This window comes from Schistocerca piceifrons, chromosome 9 (genome assembly GCF_021461385.2).
Source record: "Schistocerca piceifrons isolate TAMUIC-IGC-003096 chromosome 9, iqSchPice1.1, whole genome shotgun sequence".
Classification (NCBI taxonomy): domain Eukaryota; kingdom Metazoa; phylum Arthropoda; class Insecta; order Orthoptera; family Acrididae; genus Schistocerca; species Schistocerca piceifrons.
This window is the reverse complement of record NC_060146.1, coordinates 76,800,859-76,817,053: the sequence shown is the minus strand read 5'-3', so window position 1 is coordinate 76,817,053 and position 16,195 is coordinate 76,800,859. Positions and strand designations below refer to the sequence as shown.

Genomic DNA, 16,195 nt, shown 5'->3' with positions numbered 1-16,195 from the left:
AGAGAGAAACAAGATGGTCAACTGCAGAACGATGCTTTCAGAAACCGCATTGGGCAGATGTTATTCACGTGTAAAGCCACAACTCGGTGATGTCCTGGCTGATGTCGCAACCTGCAAAGATGGCATCTACGAAGAAAAACCACAGGTGTGGGTCCCAGGGATTGAAGGCTGACAGGTGAGATGCAAAATGGCTGGAAAGAGTGGCAGCGGGAGGCAGGGGATTGGACACTGGCACTTCGAGGTTAGGGTGAATGGTGGTGATGGCAGATGCAGGGGCCAGTGCGGGTGTCAGCGCCGAGTCTGATGTTGAGGGCCGGGCCACCAGTGGTCGCTTTGCCACGATTTGCATGCACAGGTCAGCATTGCAGTGTTCCAGTTCCACGAGATGAGCAGTCAAGTCAGCGATGATGTCGTGAGGTGCTGGAGTGGCGAGCGTGTCGGTGAAGTGTTGCGCCAGAGGCAAAGCCACAGTTGCAAGGTTGCACAAGGGGCGAACACACGAAACACGTGCAAGAGAAATGGCTCATAGTGTGAACTTAGGTAGTGCCCGTAGCACAGAAACTGAAGTTTCTGGCAGGGTGTACATATGGCAGGAGTCTGAACATGCAGCTAATGGGACGAGGTGGCCAACTACATGCTGAATTTGAAAATTGTCACCCGAGTTTGTCATCAAGTCACCAGTGTAGGAAGGTTTCCCTACTTAACTTTATGTAACAATTATGAAACTGCAAAATTAGGCATGGAATTGTCCCTCCTGGAAGCAATGGGTAGGCAAGTTACAAAAGGAAGACACACGGTTATCACATGTGTACACATGCAGTGAACTGATTTATACACCGGGCTGTGTAGTAGGTGTAGAGATGGCATAGTGCGGCACAGACTCATCCCACCCAAATGTTTTATATGCCACTTCTTTCATCATCATCATCATCATCATCAAAGACACATGAGGAACCTAATTCTTGTTTCTTATCCAAGTTGCTATAAAAAAATGTGAATGTCAACTCTTTGTGTCGAGAGTATTTCATAGTTACCATAATCTTCCTATTAGAGATGCTGTTTATTTTCCACACTATTTGTATACTATCAACTGCAGATACACAGCAGCAACTTACAATAACTGGATGGGGGACTGATGACCTTCGCTGTTTAGTCCCCCTTAAACATCCCAACAACCACCACCACCAATAACTGGAGAAGCAGCTGCTTTTTTTTTCGAAATGGTTGTTTGTTTACCAATTTAATGGGTTAATTATATAAAAATGGAAAATTCACTTGAGAAAAGTACAATATTACGAGACGGAATCGCTGCAGAGTATTTACCATCAATAGGCAAAAAATTTTGTTCTGCCGATAGACACGCATAACAGTGACGATGCTCGCCAAACTTTCAGAACTGTTTTCTTTCTTAGGCTGAAGAGAGAGATTTGTTGAAGAAATCACTATAAATATTCTCCTCCAAGGAAAAAAAAATGTATTCTCATAATAGGAAGAAGCTGATTATTATGCTGTCACATTCTTCCACACCCCATACCCTTCACTGATAAAATAAAGAAAGGCAAGAATTGTCTATATTTGTAACTGACTTTATTTACAGTGCTCTCATTTTGTGATAAAGCCAAACCATTAAGAGGTTATTCACAACATTGAGATAAAGCTTCAAGCTTTGTGGCAGCTTTGGTTGCCCGAGAAAAATTTACACACAACCTAAAGCCTCACACATTATAAACACACCAGACACCTTATATGACGTCAAAGGACTATAAAGCTTCCATGACACACTTCATTTTTCACTTCTCTATCCATGAGATGCTGCAATATGGTCAACATCTCCATGAGTGTATTTCCAATAAGCTTCCTCAAACATGGAACGGCACTCAACACGAGCCTGCAGTTTAGCACACAGAAGGAAAACTCCCGACAGCTTGCGATGCAGAGAGTAGATTTGCTCCGGCGGTGGGCGCAGCCTGTGTTTCAGCATTGTCGGCACCAGCTCTGTGATGCGACGGGTAGTGTCCTGGAGGAACCAAATGTGTACATTTTAGAACCAAGTACATACTGTATGGATAAAAATCAGTACAATAACTAACTAAATTTAGAATAACTTCCCAGTGATACTACATATGGAGTGCAAGCTAATATTTGACTGGAAATAGGATGGAAGAGTATTCAAACTAACTGTCCCCAATGTTGCATAATGTGATTTAGAGAGGCTGAATTAAACCTGGGTGTACAGACTTGTATCTAAACTACATTCTACATCTTCATCCATACTGCCAAACCACTGAAGTTTCCATTCTAACTGCATGTTGAGCACAGAAAGAATAATTGTTTACAATAATTGGTGTAAACTATGATTAATTTAATCTTACTTTTGCATTCCACATGGGAGCAATACATACGAGTTTGTAGAGTTTTCCTAGATGCCTCACTTAATGCTGAGACTGGAAAATTTTTAAGTAGGCTTCCATATGGTCAGTGGTGCACTTTTATATTTGGTATACAACACGACACACATGATGTGTGAGCAAAAAGCATAAGAATTTTAGTTTTTCTTAAAGAATTTTTACTTATTCATCACCATTAACTTTGTCCTTATTGAAGTAATCCCCCTAAGATACAATACATGTTCCAGTGCTTTTTCCAACCTTGGAAGCATTTGCAGAGTTCACTTTTCATTATGGTGTTCAGCTCCTTCAGTGATTCTGTTTTTATCTCATCAATGGTGACAAAACAATGCCCTTTTAGGATTCTCTTCAGCCTCAGGAAAGAAAGAAATTGCAGTAGGCCATGTCCAGCGAATACAGTGACTGAGGCAATGTAATGGTTCCCCTCCCCTCCCCTCCCCTCCCCTCTCTCTAACCTTTGAGATATGTGTGGGAGCATTGTAATGATGTAATTTCCACAAGTGGTTTTGCCACAGTTTCAGTCATTTTCGTTGGACTGCTTTATCCAGACAGTGCAATGCTTCCAGGTAGTATTTCTTACTGACTATACAACTGTACAGTAGGAACTCATGATGCACTATCCCTTTGTAATCAAAGAAAACCGTGACAAGAACCTTGACATGTGGGCAAGCTTGTCAATTTTCTTTTCAGTCTCTGCTCTTCAGGCAGATTCCATTGGGATGATTGGGCCTTGGTTTCAATGTCATACCTTTATATCCAGACTTCGTCACCAGTCATAACATTTTATAGAAGTTCTGGATCATTGTTGATTTAATTCAGCAATTTCTGAGTGATGTCTATGCAATGTAGTTTTTGGTTGAAATTCAACCATTTTGGAACAAACTTGTCTACAATAAGTTTCATGCCCAAAACTCCCAAAAAAATTGCTTGGTGTGAGCCAAAGAATATGCTGACATCAGCAACCTCTCTAGGGGTGACTGGGTGATTTTTCAGAACATTTTCTTTACTTCTTCCACACTGTTATCAGTAACTGATGAGCTAAGGCATCCAGAATGGTGTCTTTTTAAGCCTCTTTCAAATATCTATAGCATTCATGAACTCTTGTCTTACTCATGGCAGATTCACCAAAAGTAATCATTTCAAATGGGGTGCTGCACTTTATTCCATTTTTCATGCAAAATTTAATGCAAATTCTTTGATCCATCCTTTTTGAAAGTATTGAAAACTGGATGTATAAACACCACAGAATTAAAAAATTCCCATTTCTTTTTGATTACACCTTGTATAATAGTCACCACCCACTATAGTAACATTTTTTGTTCAACAATAATTATTTATTTTCACTTGTGTCCAAACAGATGATACAGTATAATTTGTTTAGATGTAAATGTAAAAATATGTAGTGAAGAATTATTTTAAATTTGTCAATCATTGATATTGCTGTCAGAGGATACTATGATTCTGGTTTTAAGAAGTGCAGAACTTTACATCTTTGAAAATTTAAAAGTGAACTGCCACATACAAGTTCGAGTTACCAAATATAAGTGAACTACTGGTCATTTCATTCACATGAATACAGTGAGTTGAGAAATATGTTGTTGAGAAAAAGATCACACTTTTTTTCACTTCACTTCACTGTATAGGCACTTCCCTCTCTATTTCCTAGTCACTATCAAAGAAAGCACCAACCAGAATGTTCACTATACTCTTGAGATTGCATTGGTGACCTGACTCTAAAATCTCGGCACAAGACTCTTTGAGACAGGAAGGTTTGATATTGCTGGATACCACGCAATCTAAGCTATGAAAGAAAGGAACAGTAATCGAAGTTCTGAGAATATATGTTTCACAAATAATTCTAGAATATCAAAATCAATATCCTACAATGTAGCTCAAGACAAAACATCTCTGTCAGTTTCAACACATGAAGCAGCACTCGTGCATTGGGATTTTCTCTAATAATGCCCAATCGCTAAAAGTAAATTGAACAACAACTGTGCTACACTATATGCACGCGACACTTGAAATTCTAACACCATAGTTGAAGCATCCAGTATCAACACCAACCCAATCACTGAAGGCATATTTTCCAATATGGACAAAAAACCTCTCGAGACAAAGCAATGACACTCACAAACAGTTTCTTTCACAGTTTCATCCTTAATGGTTTTACATTTAAGTTTTATTGTTTTGTGACATCTGATTAATAATGATCCTATTATTATGTCAATTTAAGTCTGGTCTCCTTTAATTCAATGGTATTTATAGCTTACAAGAACTTTCCTACAAAAAATTTTGACTTGGCCGTTTTTGTTACAATTTTACAAGGGGTGTGCAATAAGTAATGCAGCACAATTTATTTTCTGAAAGCATGTTTGCTTTATTCAGGATTCCAATATACCATATTATTCTCTACTCTTTTTGCTACAAAAACCTACTTTTCAAGATAACATCTGTTCAATGTGACGGCATCTTACTGGGAGAGCCTGTTGTCAGTATGGTACCACTCTATTGGTCAATGTTGGAGCCAATGTCTTTCTGCATCAATAAGCTCCCCATCATCTGTGTACTGCTTCCTCTGGAGTGCATCTTTTATTGGGCCAAACATGTGGAAGATGGAAGGTGCGAGATCCAGGCTGTAGGGAAGATGAGGAAGAACAGTACAATCAAATTTTGTGAGGTCCTCATAGGTGTGCAGACTTGTGAGAGGCCTTGCATTGCCAAGGAGTAGTAGTGGTGGTGGTGGTGGTGGTGGTGGTGGTGGTGGTAGTAGTAGTAGTAGTAGTAGTAGTAGTCTGTATTTTCGTGGCGATGAATATGCTGAAATCATTTCTTCAATTTCCTGAGGGTAGCACAATGCAATTTGTAGTTGATCATTGCGCCATGAGGAAGGACATCAAACAAAAAAGTCCCAGAGGACTGTTGCCATGACTTTTCTGGCCTAGGATGTGGATATGAATTTTTTCTTTGAAGGATAGGTGGTGTGGCGCCACCTCATGTTTCAGTGCCTGTGACAATGTTCAACAAAAACTTGTCACATTCAGTCTTGTACGTGCAAGGAATTCCATATACACAAACGTCAAAAAAAGTTTTGCATCACCTCAGTTCTGAGAGATCCAGAACTGTACAGAAAACTGGAATAGAGATCAACATAAACATCATTTCCACTCTTTTTATTGCTCATGAGAATCACACACTGCATATTGTACCATCATACAGTGAGGCCTTCAGAGGTGATGGTCCAGATTGCTGTACACACCAGTATTTCCAATACCCAGTAGCACGTCCTCTTGCATTGATGCATGCCTGTATTCGTCGTGGCATACTATCCACAAGTTCATCAAGGCACTGTTGGTCCAGATTTTCTCACTCTTCAACGGCAATTCAGTGTAGATCCCTCAGAGTGGTTGGTGGGTCACGTCGTCCATACTATCTCTATCGTCCATAAACAGACCTTTTCAATCTATGCCAGGCGTGTTTGGTAGGGATCACGTCTGGAGAACATGTTGGCCACTATAGTCGAGCAATGTCGTTAATCTGAAGGAAGTCATTCACAAGATGTGCACGATGGGGGCACGAATAGTCATCCATGCAGATGAATGCCTTGCCAATATACTGCCAATATGGTTGCACTATCGGTCGGAGGACGGCATTCATGTATCGTTCAGCCATTATGGCGCCTTCCATGACCACCAGCAGCATATGTAGGCCCCACATAAAGCCACTTCAAAACATCAGGGTACCTCCACCTTGCTGCACTCGCTGGACAGTGTGTCTAAGGTGTTCAGCCTGACCACGTTGCCTCCAAACACGTCTCCAACAATTGTCTGGTTGAAGGCATATGCGACACTCATCGGTGAAGAGAATGTGTTGGCAATCCTGAGCGGTCCATTCGGCATGTTGTTGCGCCCATCTGCACTGCGCTGCATGGTGTTGTGGTTGCAAAGATGGACATCGGGAGTGAAGTTGTGCATTGTGCAGCCTATTCTATTACGGACAGTTTGAGTCATAACACAACGTCCTGTGGCTGCACAAAAAGCATTATTCAGCATGGTGGCATTGGTGTCAGGGTTCCTCTGAGCCATTATTCGTAGGCAGTGGTCATCCACTGCAGTAGTAGCCCTTGGGCGGTCTGAGCGAGGCATGTCATCGACAGTTCCTGTCTCTCTGTATCTCCTCCATGTCTGAACAGCATCGCTTTGGTTCACTCCGAGATGCCTGGACACTTACCTTATTGAGAGCCCTTCCTGGCACAAAGTAACAATGCGAACGTGATCAAACAGCGGTATTGACCGTTTAGGCATGGTTGAACTACTGACAACAGGAGCTGTGTACTTCCTTCCTGGTGGAATGACTGGAACTGATTGGCTGTCGCCCCCCCCCCCCCCACCCCCTGTCTAATAGGCACTGCTTGTGCATGGTTGTTTACATCTTTGGGTGGGTTTAGTGATATCTCTGAATGGTCAAAGGGATTGTATCTGTGATATAAAATACACAATCAATGTCTATCTTCAGGAGTTCTGGGAACCGGGGTGAAGCAAAACTTTTTTTGATGTGTGTAGATGGTCCTTTGTTGCTCTTTACAGCCCTTGTTAGGCTACGAGGAACCCAATGGGCACACACCTTTGAGTACCCTCAACTGGTGAACGAGTGTGTCATTGCTACCATTGGAGCCATCCAAATGCACTGGGAGCTGTTTGTTTGTTAACTATCAATCATCTCGTATGAGTGTCCACACGTTTCAACATGGCAGATATCACAGTTGTGCATGGCTGGCTAGCAAGCAGGAGATCTGACAGGTTTGCACAACCTTGTTGCAAGGATGACAGAATGCGTCGCCCAACAACTCACTGTGCTTTTATTCACTGCCAGGTTTCCATAGACATAATCCAAGTCCTATGAATGCATGTGATAATCTGGTTTCTGCGAAAAGAATCCCGATGACAGCTCTCTGCTCGATATGTACCTCCGTTACAGACGTATAGCGCTGCCACCGATCAAAACTTCATGAAACTATAGAGGCTGAAGTGGGAAATTCCCCAATGTCCCACAAGTCCCATATTATTCCAACCAAAACTAGCTGAGAAAAAGAAAATGTTACATTACTTACTGAATTCCCCTTATATACAATGTGTTCAGAAATTCCTGTTCCAAACTTCTAGGACCCGTAAAGCAGAGTGAGCACATAACATTTTAAACAGGAACTCATGTCCAGAAATTATCACTTCCTTTCTACGATAGTTTTGATTCAAATGTTAAACTCATCCCACTTCAACTTGAGGAACTTAATTAGGCATAAAGCAGTAAGACTTTAGATGACAAACTGAAAGAAAACATTATGAAACATCCATTTATCACTTACATACACTTAAACATTACATGTTTACATTAGTCCACAACAAAAAAGAACCCAACATATGTGTGTACAGAAATATAATGTTTAAGTGGTAATAAAACAAATGTACTTAAGTGATAAATGGATGTTTCATTATATTTCCTTTAGAGTTGTTACCTAGTAACTGTACTGTGTCACGCCTAATTCAATTCCTCATGCAGAACTGGCTGGGTTAAGCAACTGAATTGAAGTCTTCATAGAACGGAAAAAATACCTTTCTGGACACAGATACCTATTCAAAATATTATATACTCATTCCCCTCTACAAGTCCAAAAAGTTTTAACAGGAATTTCCGAATACCCTGTAAAATCTCTCTCTCTCTCTCTCTCTCTCTCTCTCTCTCTCTCTCTCTCTAATGAAACTGTATTGTTTGAATTACAAAATCTTGTGTAAAAAGCAATTAAATGAAAATAAAGTGACACTGTAATTACTTTTCTTTATAGCAATAAATAGAAGCATTTCAACATAATGTATCAACGATATCAAAAAACTGAGGAGAATTCTCTTGCTAAAAGTTTGTACTTCACTTAGTTCTTGAATGCAATAGAAACAAAATGGTCTGTAAATGATCAAGGATTCTACTAGATTCATTATTATGACAGTTGCTGTTCACCCATACTGATTAATTTTGTAATTTTAGGCCTTCAATTTGCTCTCATTTAGATCAAAATATCAACCATTTCACATTGATTCCATCTTTGGAGACCATGTTGTAACTCTTATTCCTGGTGCAAGCTCTTTCACTAGCTAACATCATCGTTTTATAACACTGCAATGCCTGAAGATCATCTCATGTTGGACCAAAATCTTTCTGCAGGACATGTTTTGTGGCTTTTGTTCTAGAAACAGGGAGAGTAATACCTTTGATTGCTGTGTGAGGTGTCATTTGAGGTAGCGATTTTTGTTTTTTTACACAGACTTTGGTACTTCCGAGTTTCTGGAATTATTTTAACCACTGAAATGACCACATTGTTTTGTAATCTAACAACACGAGATTCCAGACGAAAATGCTGCAATGTGAGGACTGTTGCAGGTTCCTTGATTTGACCAGTTATGAATTCATAGGCTGCAGGGCTTGACCCATTCTGTTGCACAACCAAGAATTCAATGCTCTATAACTGAAGACAAAACCAATTTTGAAGCATATTTTCATTTAACCTGACAGCGATATAGTTTTACTTCAAATAGGTGACTTGAACTAATTTTTTAAAATTTCCTTACTTGGTCGGTTTTGATACCGGATGTGCCATTTTATAGAATGGACAGTAACAGACTCGCCAAAAGATTATTTAACATTATTAACAGGAGATCAAAATCAGATGGGTAGACGAAACTAGGGAAGATTAATTAAATAAGAACATTACAGAAGATAACATAATGTAAGGGGGTACCCAAGAGGAACCAACTTTTACTATTTCAACTCACATATTCACATTTTAAGCACAAACTTTCAGTCCTCTTCCAAGTGCTCTCCACTTCCAGTAATACACTTGCCTAACATTTTACTCCATTTTTCAAAACATTGTCTAAATTCATGTTTTTGACAGTGTCTTCATCTTTTTTTCCTTCAGCCCAGGGCCCTCACAAAAACACTTTTCCTTCAAGTCTCTTTTCATTCTGGAGGGGGGGGGGGGGGAGGTGAAGAAAGGAAAAAAAAAGAAGGTCACACAGAGCAAGGTAAGGTCAGTATTGGGAGAGGAAGGGTGTTAGTTCACACCATTTTCAGTCAAGAAATGTCATACAGACAGCATTCTGAGAGCAGGGGCATTGTCATGATGGAAAAACCATTCACCCAACTGCCACCAATCAGGCCATTTCTGCTGCAGACTGTTGTGCTGTCTTTTCAAAACTTCCATGTAGAAAAAGCCTAGTTAAATGTCAGACCCTGGGGAACAAACTCTGGATGGACGACTTCTCTCGCAACGAAAAAACAAATCAACACCGTCTTAATGTGTCTTAATGTTTGATTTCACCTGATGAACTTTCTTGGAATGAGGCAAACTTTAAGTCTTCCACTGGCTTGAATGTTGCTTTGTTTCAAGATGTTAAGCATAGCTGCAATCTTTGTCACATGTGATAATTTCTTAAAAATGTTTGTATCGTTTTGGGGAGCATCTTTCAAAGAACACTATGCTTCCATGTGACCTTGTTTTTCTTCAGCAGTCAGCTGTCTTGACACGAATTTGACAACCACCATATTCATTGTCAAATCTTCTGTCACAGTTCCCTGCACCGAACTCCAAGTCACTCCTGACAGCTCCATAATTTCTTCAATGGTCCATCGTTGATCTTTGTTGAAGATTGCACAAATGTTCCCAACACCTTCATGTGTTTGGGCCATGGAAGTACGACCAGAATGACGCTTGGCATTAATTGACATTTCACCATTTTTGAAATGGGAAAACCACTCAAAAACTTAAGAAATTTCCCCACATCTTCATCCTTGTACACTGTTTTTAACATTTCAAGAGTTTTTGTTCCACTTTTTTCTAAGCAAAAAGCAGAATCTCTCCACCACATGCTGTTGATGGAAATCAGCCACAGCAAAAATGACTATCACACAAAACAGTTGTCACTATGAACTCTGCCAAAACTAGTCCTGACCTCCTTCAATGATGGCACTCAGCTTACTGACTGGAATGTTCACTCCATGCACTCCTAATGGCAAAACATGGTACTGCAAAAGCTCTGCCCACCAAAAAATTAGTTTGGTTTTTCACAGAATCCCTTGTGAAACATCTAGCCTTTGGAACACTACTTAAAAAGAACAGATTTGTGCACAGGCTTATAAAGACAACTGGCCATAAACTGTCAGAGGAACAGAAGAAAAACTAGATGGAATTTATGTCAACTACCAACTTCAAAGACAGAGTGGTAAAATAAATAATGCTTTTCTAACAAAAGGATGATTATATGGTTTTTCCAACCCCAAGTTGATCATATATTGGTAAGGGGGCCACAGTAAATTACCTTGCTTGGGGAGTCAATGAATAATGTCGAAGTTAGCTTCAGTTTTGCCCCAGAAAGTGTGTTGGGACCCTTGCTGTTCCTGTTGTATATTAATCACCTGCAGACAATATTAATAGTAACTTCTGATATTTTTAGACTATGCAGTTATCTGTAATGAACTACTGTCTCCAAAAACCATTACAAAGATTGAGTCTTGATAAGACTTCAAAGCAGTACAGAGAATTGCTTTAAATCAGGTATGGACAAACTGCAGTCTGTGGTTAACATGCACTGATCTGTTGGGGGCCTGTGCCTCACCATTACTTTCCCAGGATTACTTTTTTTCCCATTCAATTTTCATTACCTCCTGGGAAGGAGAGGGTGGGCTCCTGTAGAACTTAGCTGTTCTGAGCTATGTCAGTCTAACTGGCACTGGGGCAGGGGTCCTAATTCGGAATATTACATTATTATTTTGCAGATTTCATTTCACAGGTAGGATACTGGGAAAATGCAATCAGTGTACATATTGCTTACAAAACATTTGTGTGACATATCATAGAATATTGATCAAGTGTTGTTTGTAGTTGTTGTGGTCTTCAGTCCTGAGACTGGTTTGATGCAGCTCTCCATGCTACCCTATCCTGTGCAAGCTTCTTCATCTCCCAGTACTTACTGCAACCCACATCCTTCTGAATCTGCTTAGTGTTTTCATCTCTTGGTCTCCCTCTATGATTTTTACCCTCCACACTGCCCTCCAATGCTAAATTTGTGATCCATTGATGCCTCAGAACCTGTCCTACTAACCGGTCTATTCTTTTTGTCAAGTTGTGCCACATACTCCTCTTCTCCCCAATTCTATCATCATTAGTTATGTGATCTACCCATCTAATCTTCAGCATTCTTCTGTAGCACCACATTTTGAAAGCTTCTATTCTCTTCTTGTCCAAACTATTTTTCGTCCATGTTTCACTTCCATACATGGCTACACTCCATACGAATACTTTCAGAAACGACTTCCTGACACTTAAATCTATACTTGATGTTAACAAATTTCTCTTCTTCAGAAACGCTTTCCTTGCCATTGTCAGTCTACATTTTACATCTTCTCTACTTTGACCATCATCAGTAATTTTGCTTCCCAAATAGCAAAACTCCTTTACTACTTTAAGTGTCTCATTTCCTAATCTAATTCCCTCAGCATCACCTGACTTAATTAGACTACATTCCATTATCCTCATTTTGCTTTTGTTGATGTTCATCTTATACCCTGCTTTCAAGACACTGTCCATTTCGTTCAACTGCTCTTCCAAGTCCTTTGCTGTCTCTGACAGAATTACAATGTCATCGGCGAACCTCAAAGTTTTTATTTCTTCTCCATGGATTTTAATACCTACTCCGAATTTTTCTTTTGTTTCCTTTACTGCTTGCTCAATATACAGATTGAATAACATCTGGGAGAGGCTACAACCCTGTCTCACTCCCTTCCCAACCACTGCCTCCCTTTTATGCCCCTCGACTCTTATAACTGCCATCTGGTTTCTGTACAAATTGTAAATAGCCTTCGCTCCCTGTATTTTACCCCTGCCACCTTTAGAATTTGAAAGAGAGTATTCCAGTCAACATTGTCAAAAGCTTTCTCTAAGTCTACAAATGCTAGAAACGTAGGTTTGCCTTTCCTTAATCTTTGTTCTAAGATAAGTCATAAGGTCAGGACTGCCTCACGTGTTCCAACATTTCTACGGAATCTAAACTGATCTTCCCCAAGGTCGGCTTCCACCAGTTTTTCCATTCGTCTGTAAAGAATTCGCGTTAGTATTTTGCAGCTGTGACTTATTAAACTGATAGTTCGGTAATTTTCACATCTGTCAACACCTGCTTCCTTGGGATTGGAATTATTATATTCTTCTTGAAGTCTGAGGGTATTTCGCCTGTCTCATATGTCTTGCTCACCAGATGGTAGAGTTTTGTCAGGACTGGCTCTCCCAAGGCCGTCAGTAGTTCTAATGGAATGTTGTCTACTCCCGGGGCCTTGTTTCGACTCAGGTCTTTCAGTGCTCTGTCAAACTCTTCACACAGTATCGTATCTCCCATTTCATCTTCATCTACATCCTCTTCCATTTCCATAATATTGTCCTCAAGTACATCGCCCTTGTATAGACCGTCTATATACTCCTTCCACCTTTCTGCTTTCCCTTCTTTGCTTAGAACTGGGTTTCCATCTGAGCTTTTGATATTCATACAGGTGGTTCTCTTATCTCCAAAGGTCTCTTTAATTTTCCTGTAGGCAGTATCTATCTTACCCCTAGTGAGATAAGCCTCTACATTCTTACATTTGTCCTCTAGCCATCCCTGCTTAGCCATTTAGCACTTCCTGTCGATCTCATTTTTGAGACGTTTGTATTCCTTTTTGCCTGCTTCATTTACTGCATTTTTATATTTTCTCCTTTCATCAATTAAGTTCAATATTTCCTCTGTTACCCAAGGAGTTCTACTAGCCCTCGTCTTTTTAACTACTTGATCCTCTGCTGCCTTCACTACTTCATCCCTCAGAGCTACCCATTCTTCTTCTACTGTACTACTTTCCCCCATTCCTGTCAATTGTTCCCTTATGCTCTGCCTGAAACTCTGTACAACCTCTGGTTCTTTCAGTTTATCCAGGTCCCATCTCCTTAAATCCCCACCTTTTTGCAGTTTCTTCAGTTTTAATCTACAGTTCATAACCAATAGATTGTGGTCAGAGTCCACATCTGCCCCTGGAAATGTCTTACAATTTAATACCTGGTTCCTAAATCTCTGTCTTACCATTATATAATCTATCTGATACCTTCTAGTATCTCCAGGATTCTTCCATGTATACAACCTTCTTTCATGATTCTTGAACCAAGTGTTAGCTATTATTAAGATATGCTCTGTGCAAAACTCTACCAGGCGGCTTCCTCTTTTATTTCTTAGCCCCAAACCATATTCACCTACTATGTTTCCTTCTCGCCCTTTCCCTACTCTCGAATTCCAGTCACCCATGACTATTAAATTTTCATCTCCCTTCACTACCTGAATAATTTCGTTTATCTCATCCCCTTCACTACCTGAATAATTTCGTTTATCTCATCATACATTTCTTCAATTTCTTCATCATCTGCAGAGCTAGTTGGCATATAAACTACTACTACTACTACTGTAGTAGGCGTGGGCTTCATGTCTATCTGGGCCACAATAATGCGTTCACTATGCTGTTTGTAGTAGCTTACCCGCAAACCTATTTTTTTATTCATTATTAAACCCACTCCTGCATTACCCCTATTTGATTTTGTGTTTATAACCCTGTATTCACCTGACCAAAAGTATTGTTCCTCCTGCCACCGAACTTTGCTAATTCCCACTATATCTAACTTTAACCTATCCATTTCCCTTTTTAAATTTTTTAATCTACCTGCCCGGTTAAGGGATCTGACGTTCCACGCTCCGATCCGTAGAACGCCAGTTTTCTTTTTCCTGATAACAACGTCCTCTTGAGTAGTCCCCACCTGGAGATCCGAATGGGGGACTATTTTACCTCCGGAATATTTTACCCAAGAGGACGCCATCATCATTTATCCATACAGTAAAGCTGCATGCCCTTGGGAAAAATTACGGCCTTAGTTTCCCCTTGCTTTCAGTCGTTCGCAGTACGAGCACAGCAAGGCTGTTTTGGTTAATGTTGCAAGGCCAGGTCAGTCTATCATCCAGACTGTTGCCCCTGCAACTACTGAAAAGGCTGCTGCCCCTCTTCAGGAACCACACATTTGTCTGGCGTCTCAACAGATACCCCTCCGTTGTGGTTGCACCTACGGTACGGCCATCTGTATCGCTGAGGCACACAAGCCTCCCCACCAACGGCAAGGTCCATGGTTCATGGGGAAGTGATCAAGTGTATGGGATCCATAATAAACAGGACTAACAGGGGGATCTACATCTACATCTATACTCTGACAGAGGTACATCCCATTATACCAGTTATCAGGGTTTCTTCCTGTTCCATTCATGCATGGAGCATGGGAACAATGATTGAATGCCACTGAGTATCCAGTAATTATTCTAATCTTATCCTCATGATCCCTATGTCAGTGATACATAGGGGATTTTAGTATATCCCTTGAGTAATCATTTAAAGCCAGTTCTTGAAACTTTATTAATAGACTTTCTTGGGATAGTTTATGTCTGTCTTCAAGAGTCCGCCACTTCAGTTCCTTCAATATCTCTGTGAAACTCTCCCAATGATTAAACAAACTTATAACCAATTGTTCCACTCTTCTCTGTATTCATTCAATATCCCCTGTTAATCCTATCTGGTACATGTCCCACACACTTGAGAAATATACTAGGATGGGTCACGTGAGTGATTTGTAAGCAATATCTTTTGTAGACTGATTGCACTTCCCAGTATTCTATCAATAAACCAAAGTCTACAACCTACTTTACCCACAACGGAGCCTATGGTATCGTTCCATATCGTACCCCTACCAAGTGTTCCACACAGGTATTTGTAAGAGTTGGCCGATTCCAACTGTGACTCATTGATTTTATAGTCATTTTTTCATTTCGTGAAGTGCAAAATTTTATATTTCTGAACATTTATAGTAAATGGTCAATCATTGCATCACATTGAAATCCTATCAAGATCTGACTGAATATTTATGCAGCTTTTCTCAGATAGTACTTCATTACATATAACTGCATCATCTGCAAAAAGCCCAATTATGCTGCTAATAATGTCTGCAAGTTCATTAATATACAACATGAACAGCACACTTCCCTGGGGCATATGTGGAATTACTTGTACATCTGACAATGTCTGTTCATTCAAGATAACGTGCTGTGTCCTCCCTCCCATCACAAATTTCACTTGATACCCCACATGATCATACTTTAGACAATAAGCGTAGGTGTGGTACTGGGTACTGAACATATTCAAAGAAGGTCCTTAAATTATCACAGGTCTGTCCCACGGCGGAGGTGGGGGGGGGACATGAAAATGCTTGAAAAACATTAACTGTAATGTAACTAGAGAGAGGGAAATTTGCAAGCTTTCAGAGCCAGTGGCTCCTTATTCTGGCAAAAGGACTGATGGGGAAGAAAAAGGAATGAAAAAAGAAGACTGGTGACGTTTAGGAAGTAGAGAGAGTTCGGCAAAAGCACCCAGAATGCAGGGTCATGGGAGACTTACCGGGTGGGATGAGACGGAATGACTGATTGTTGGGGACTGCACTGGATAAGATTTCAAAGCTGCGAGCTTTGAGGTGGAAGATAGGCTAGTCCCAAACAATCAGTCTTTCCTTCTATTCCAGTCTGCTATGTCTCCCCTGAACTGTGGTTCTGTATGACTTTTCCAAACTCTCCCTGTTTCTTAAACCTCAGTGGTCCTTTCTTTTCATCCCTCTTCTTCCCCCTCAGTCCTTCTGCATG

The 16,195-nt window shown here is 40.4% G+C and overlaps 1 protein-coding gene across 2 annotated transcripts in view; it reads right to left on the bottom strand.

The window, feature by feature from the left end:
- Positions 1-1,570: 1,570 nt before the first annotated feature.
- Positions 1,571-16,195, bottom strand: part of LOC124717002 (atypical kinase COQ8B, mitochondrial) — a 137,208-nt gene continuing 122,583 nt past the window's right edge. For both annotated transcript variants that reach the window (XM_047243629.1, XM_047243630.1), the window contains exon 12: positions 1,571-2,017. In XM_047243629.1, coding sequence (XP_047099585.1) covers positions 1,799-2,017 — 219 coding nt within the window. In that variant the 3' untranslated portion in view covers positions 1,571-1,798. The remainder of the gene's footprint in view (positions 2,018-16,195) is intronic.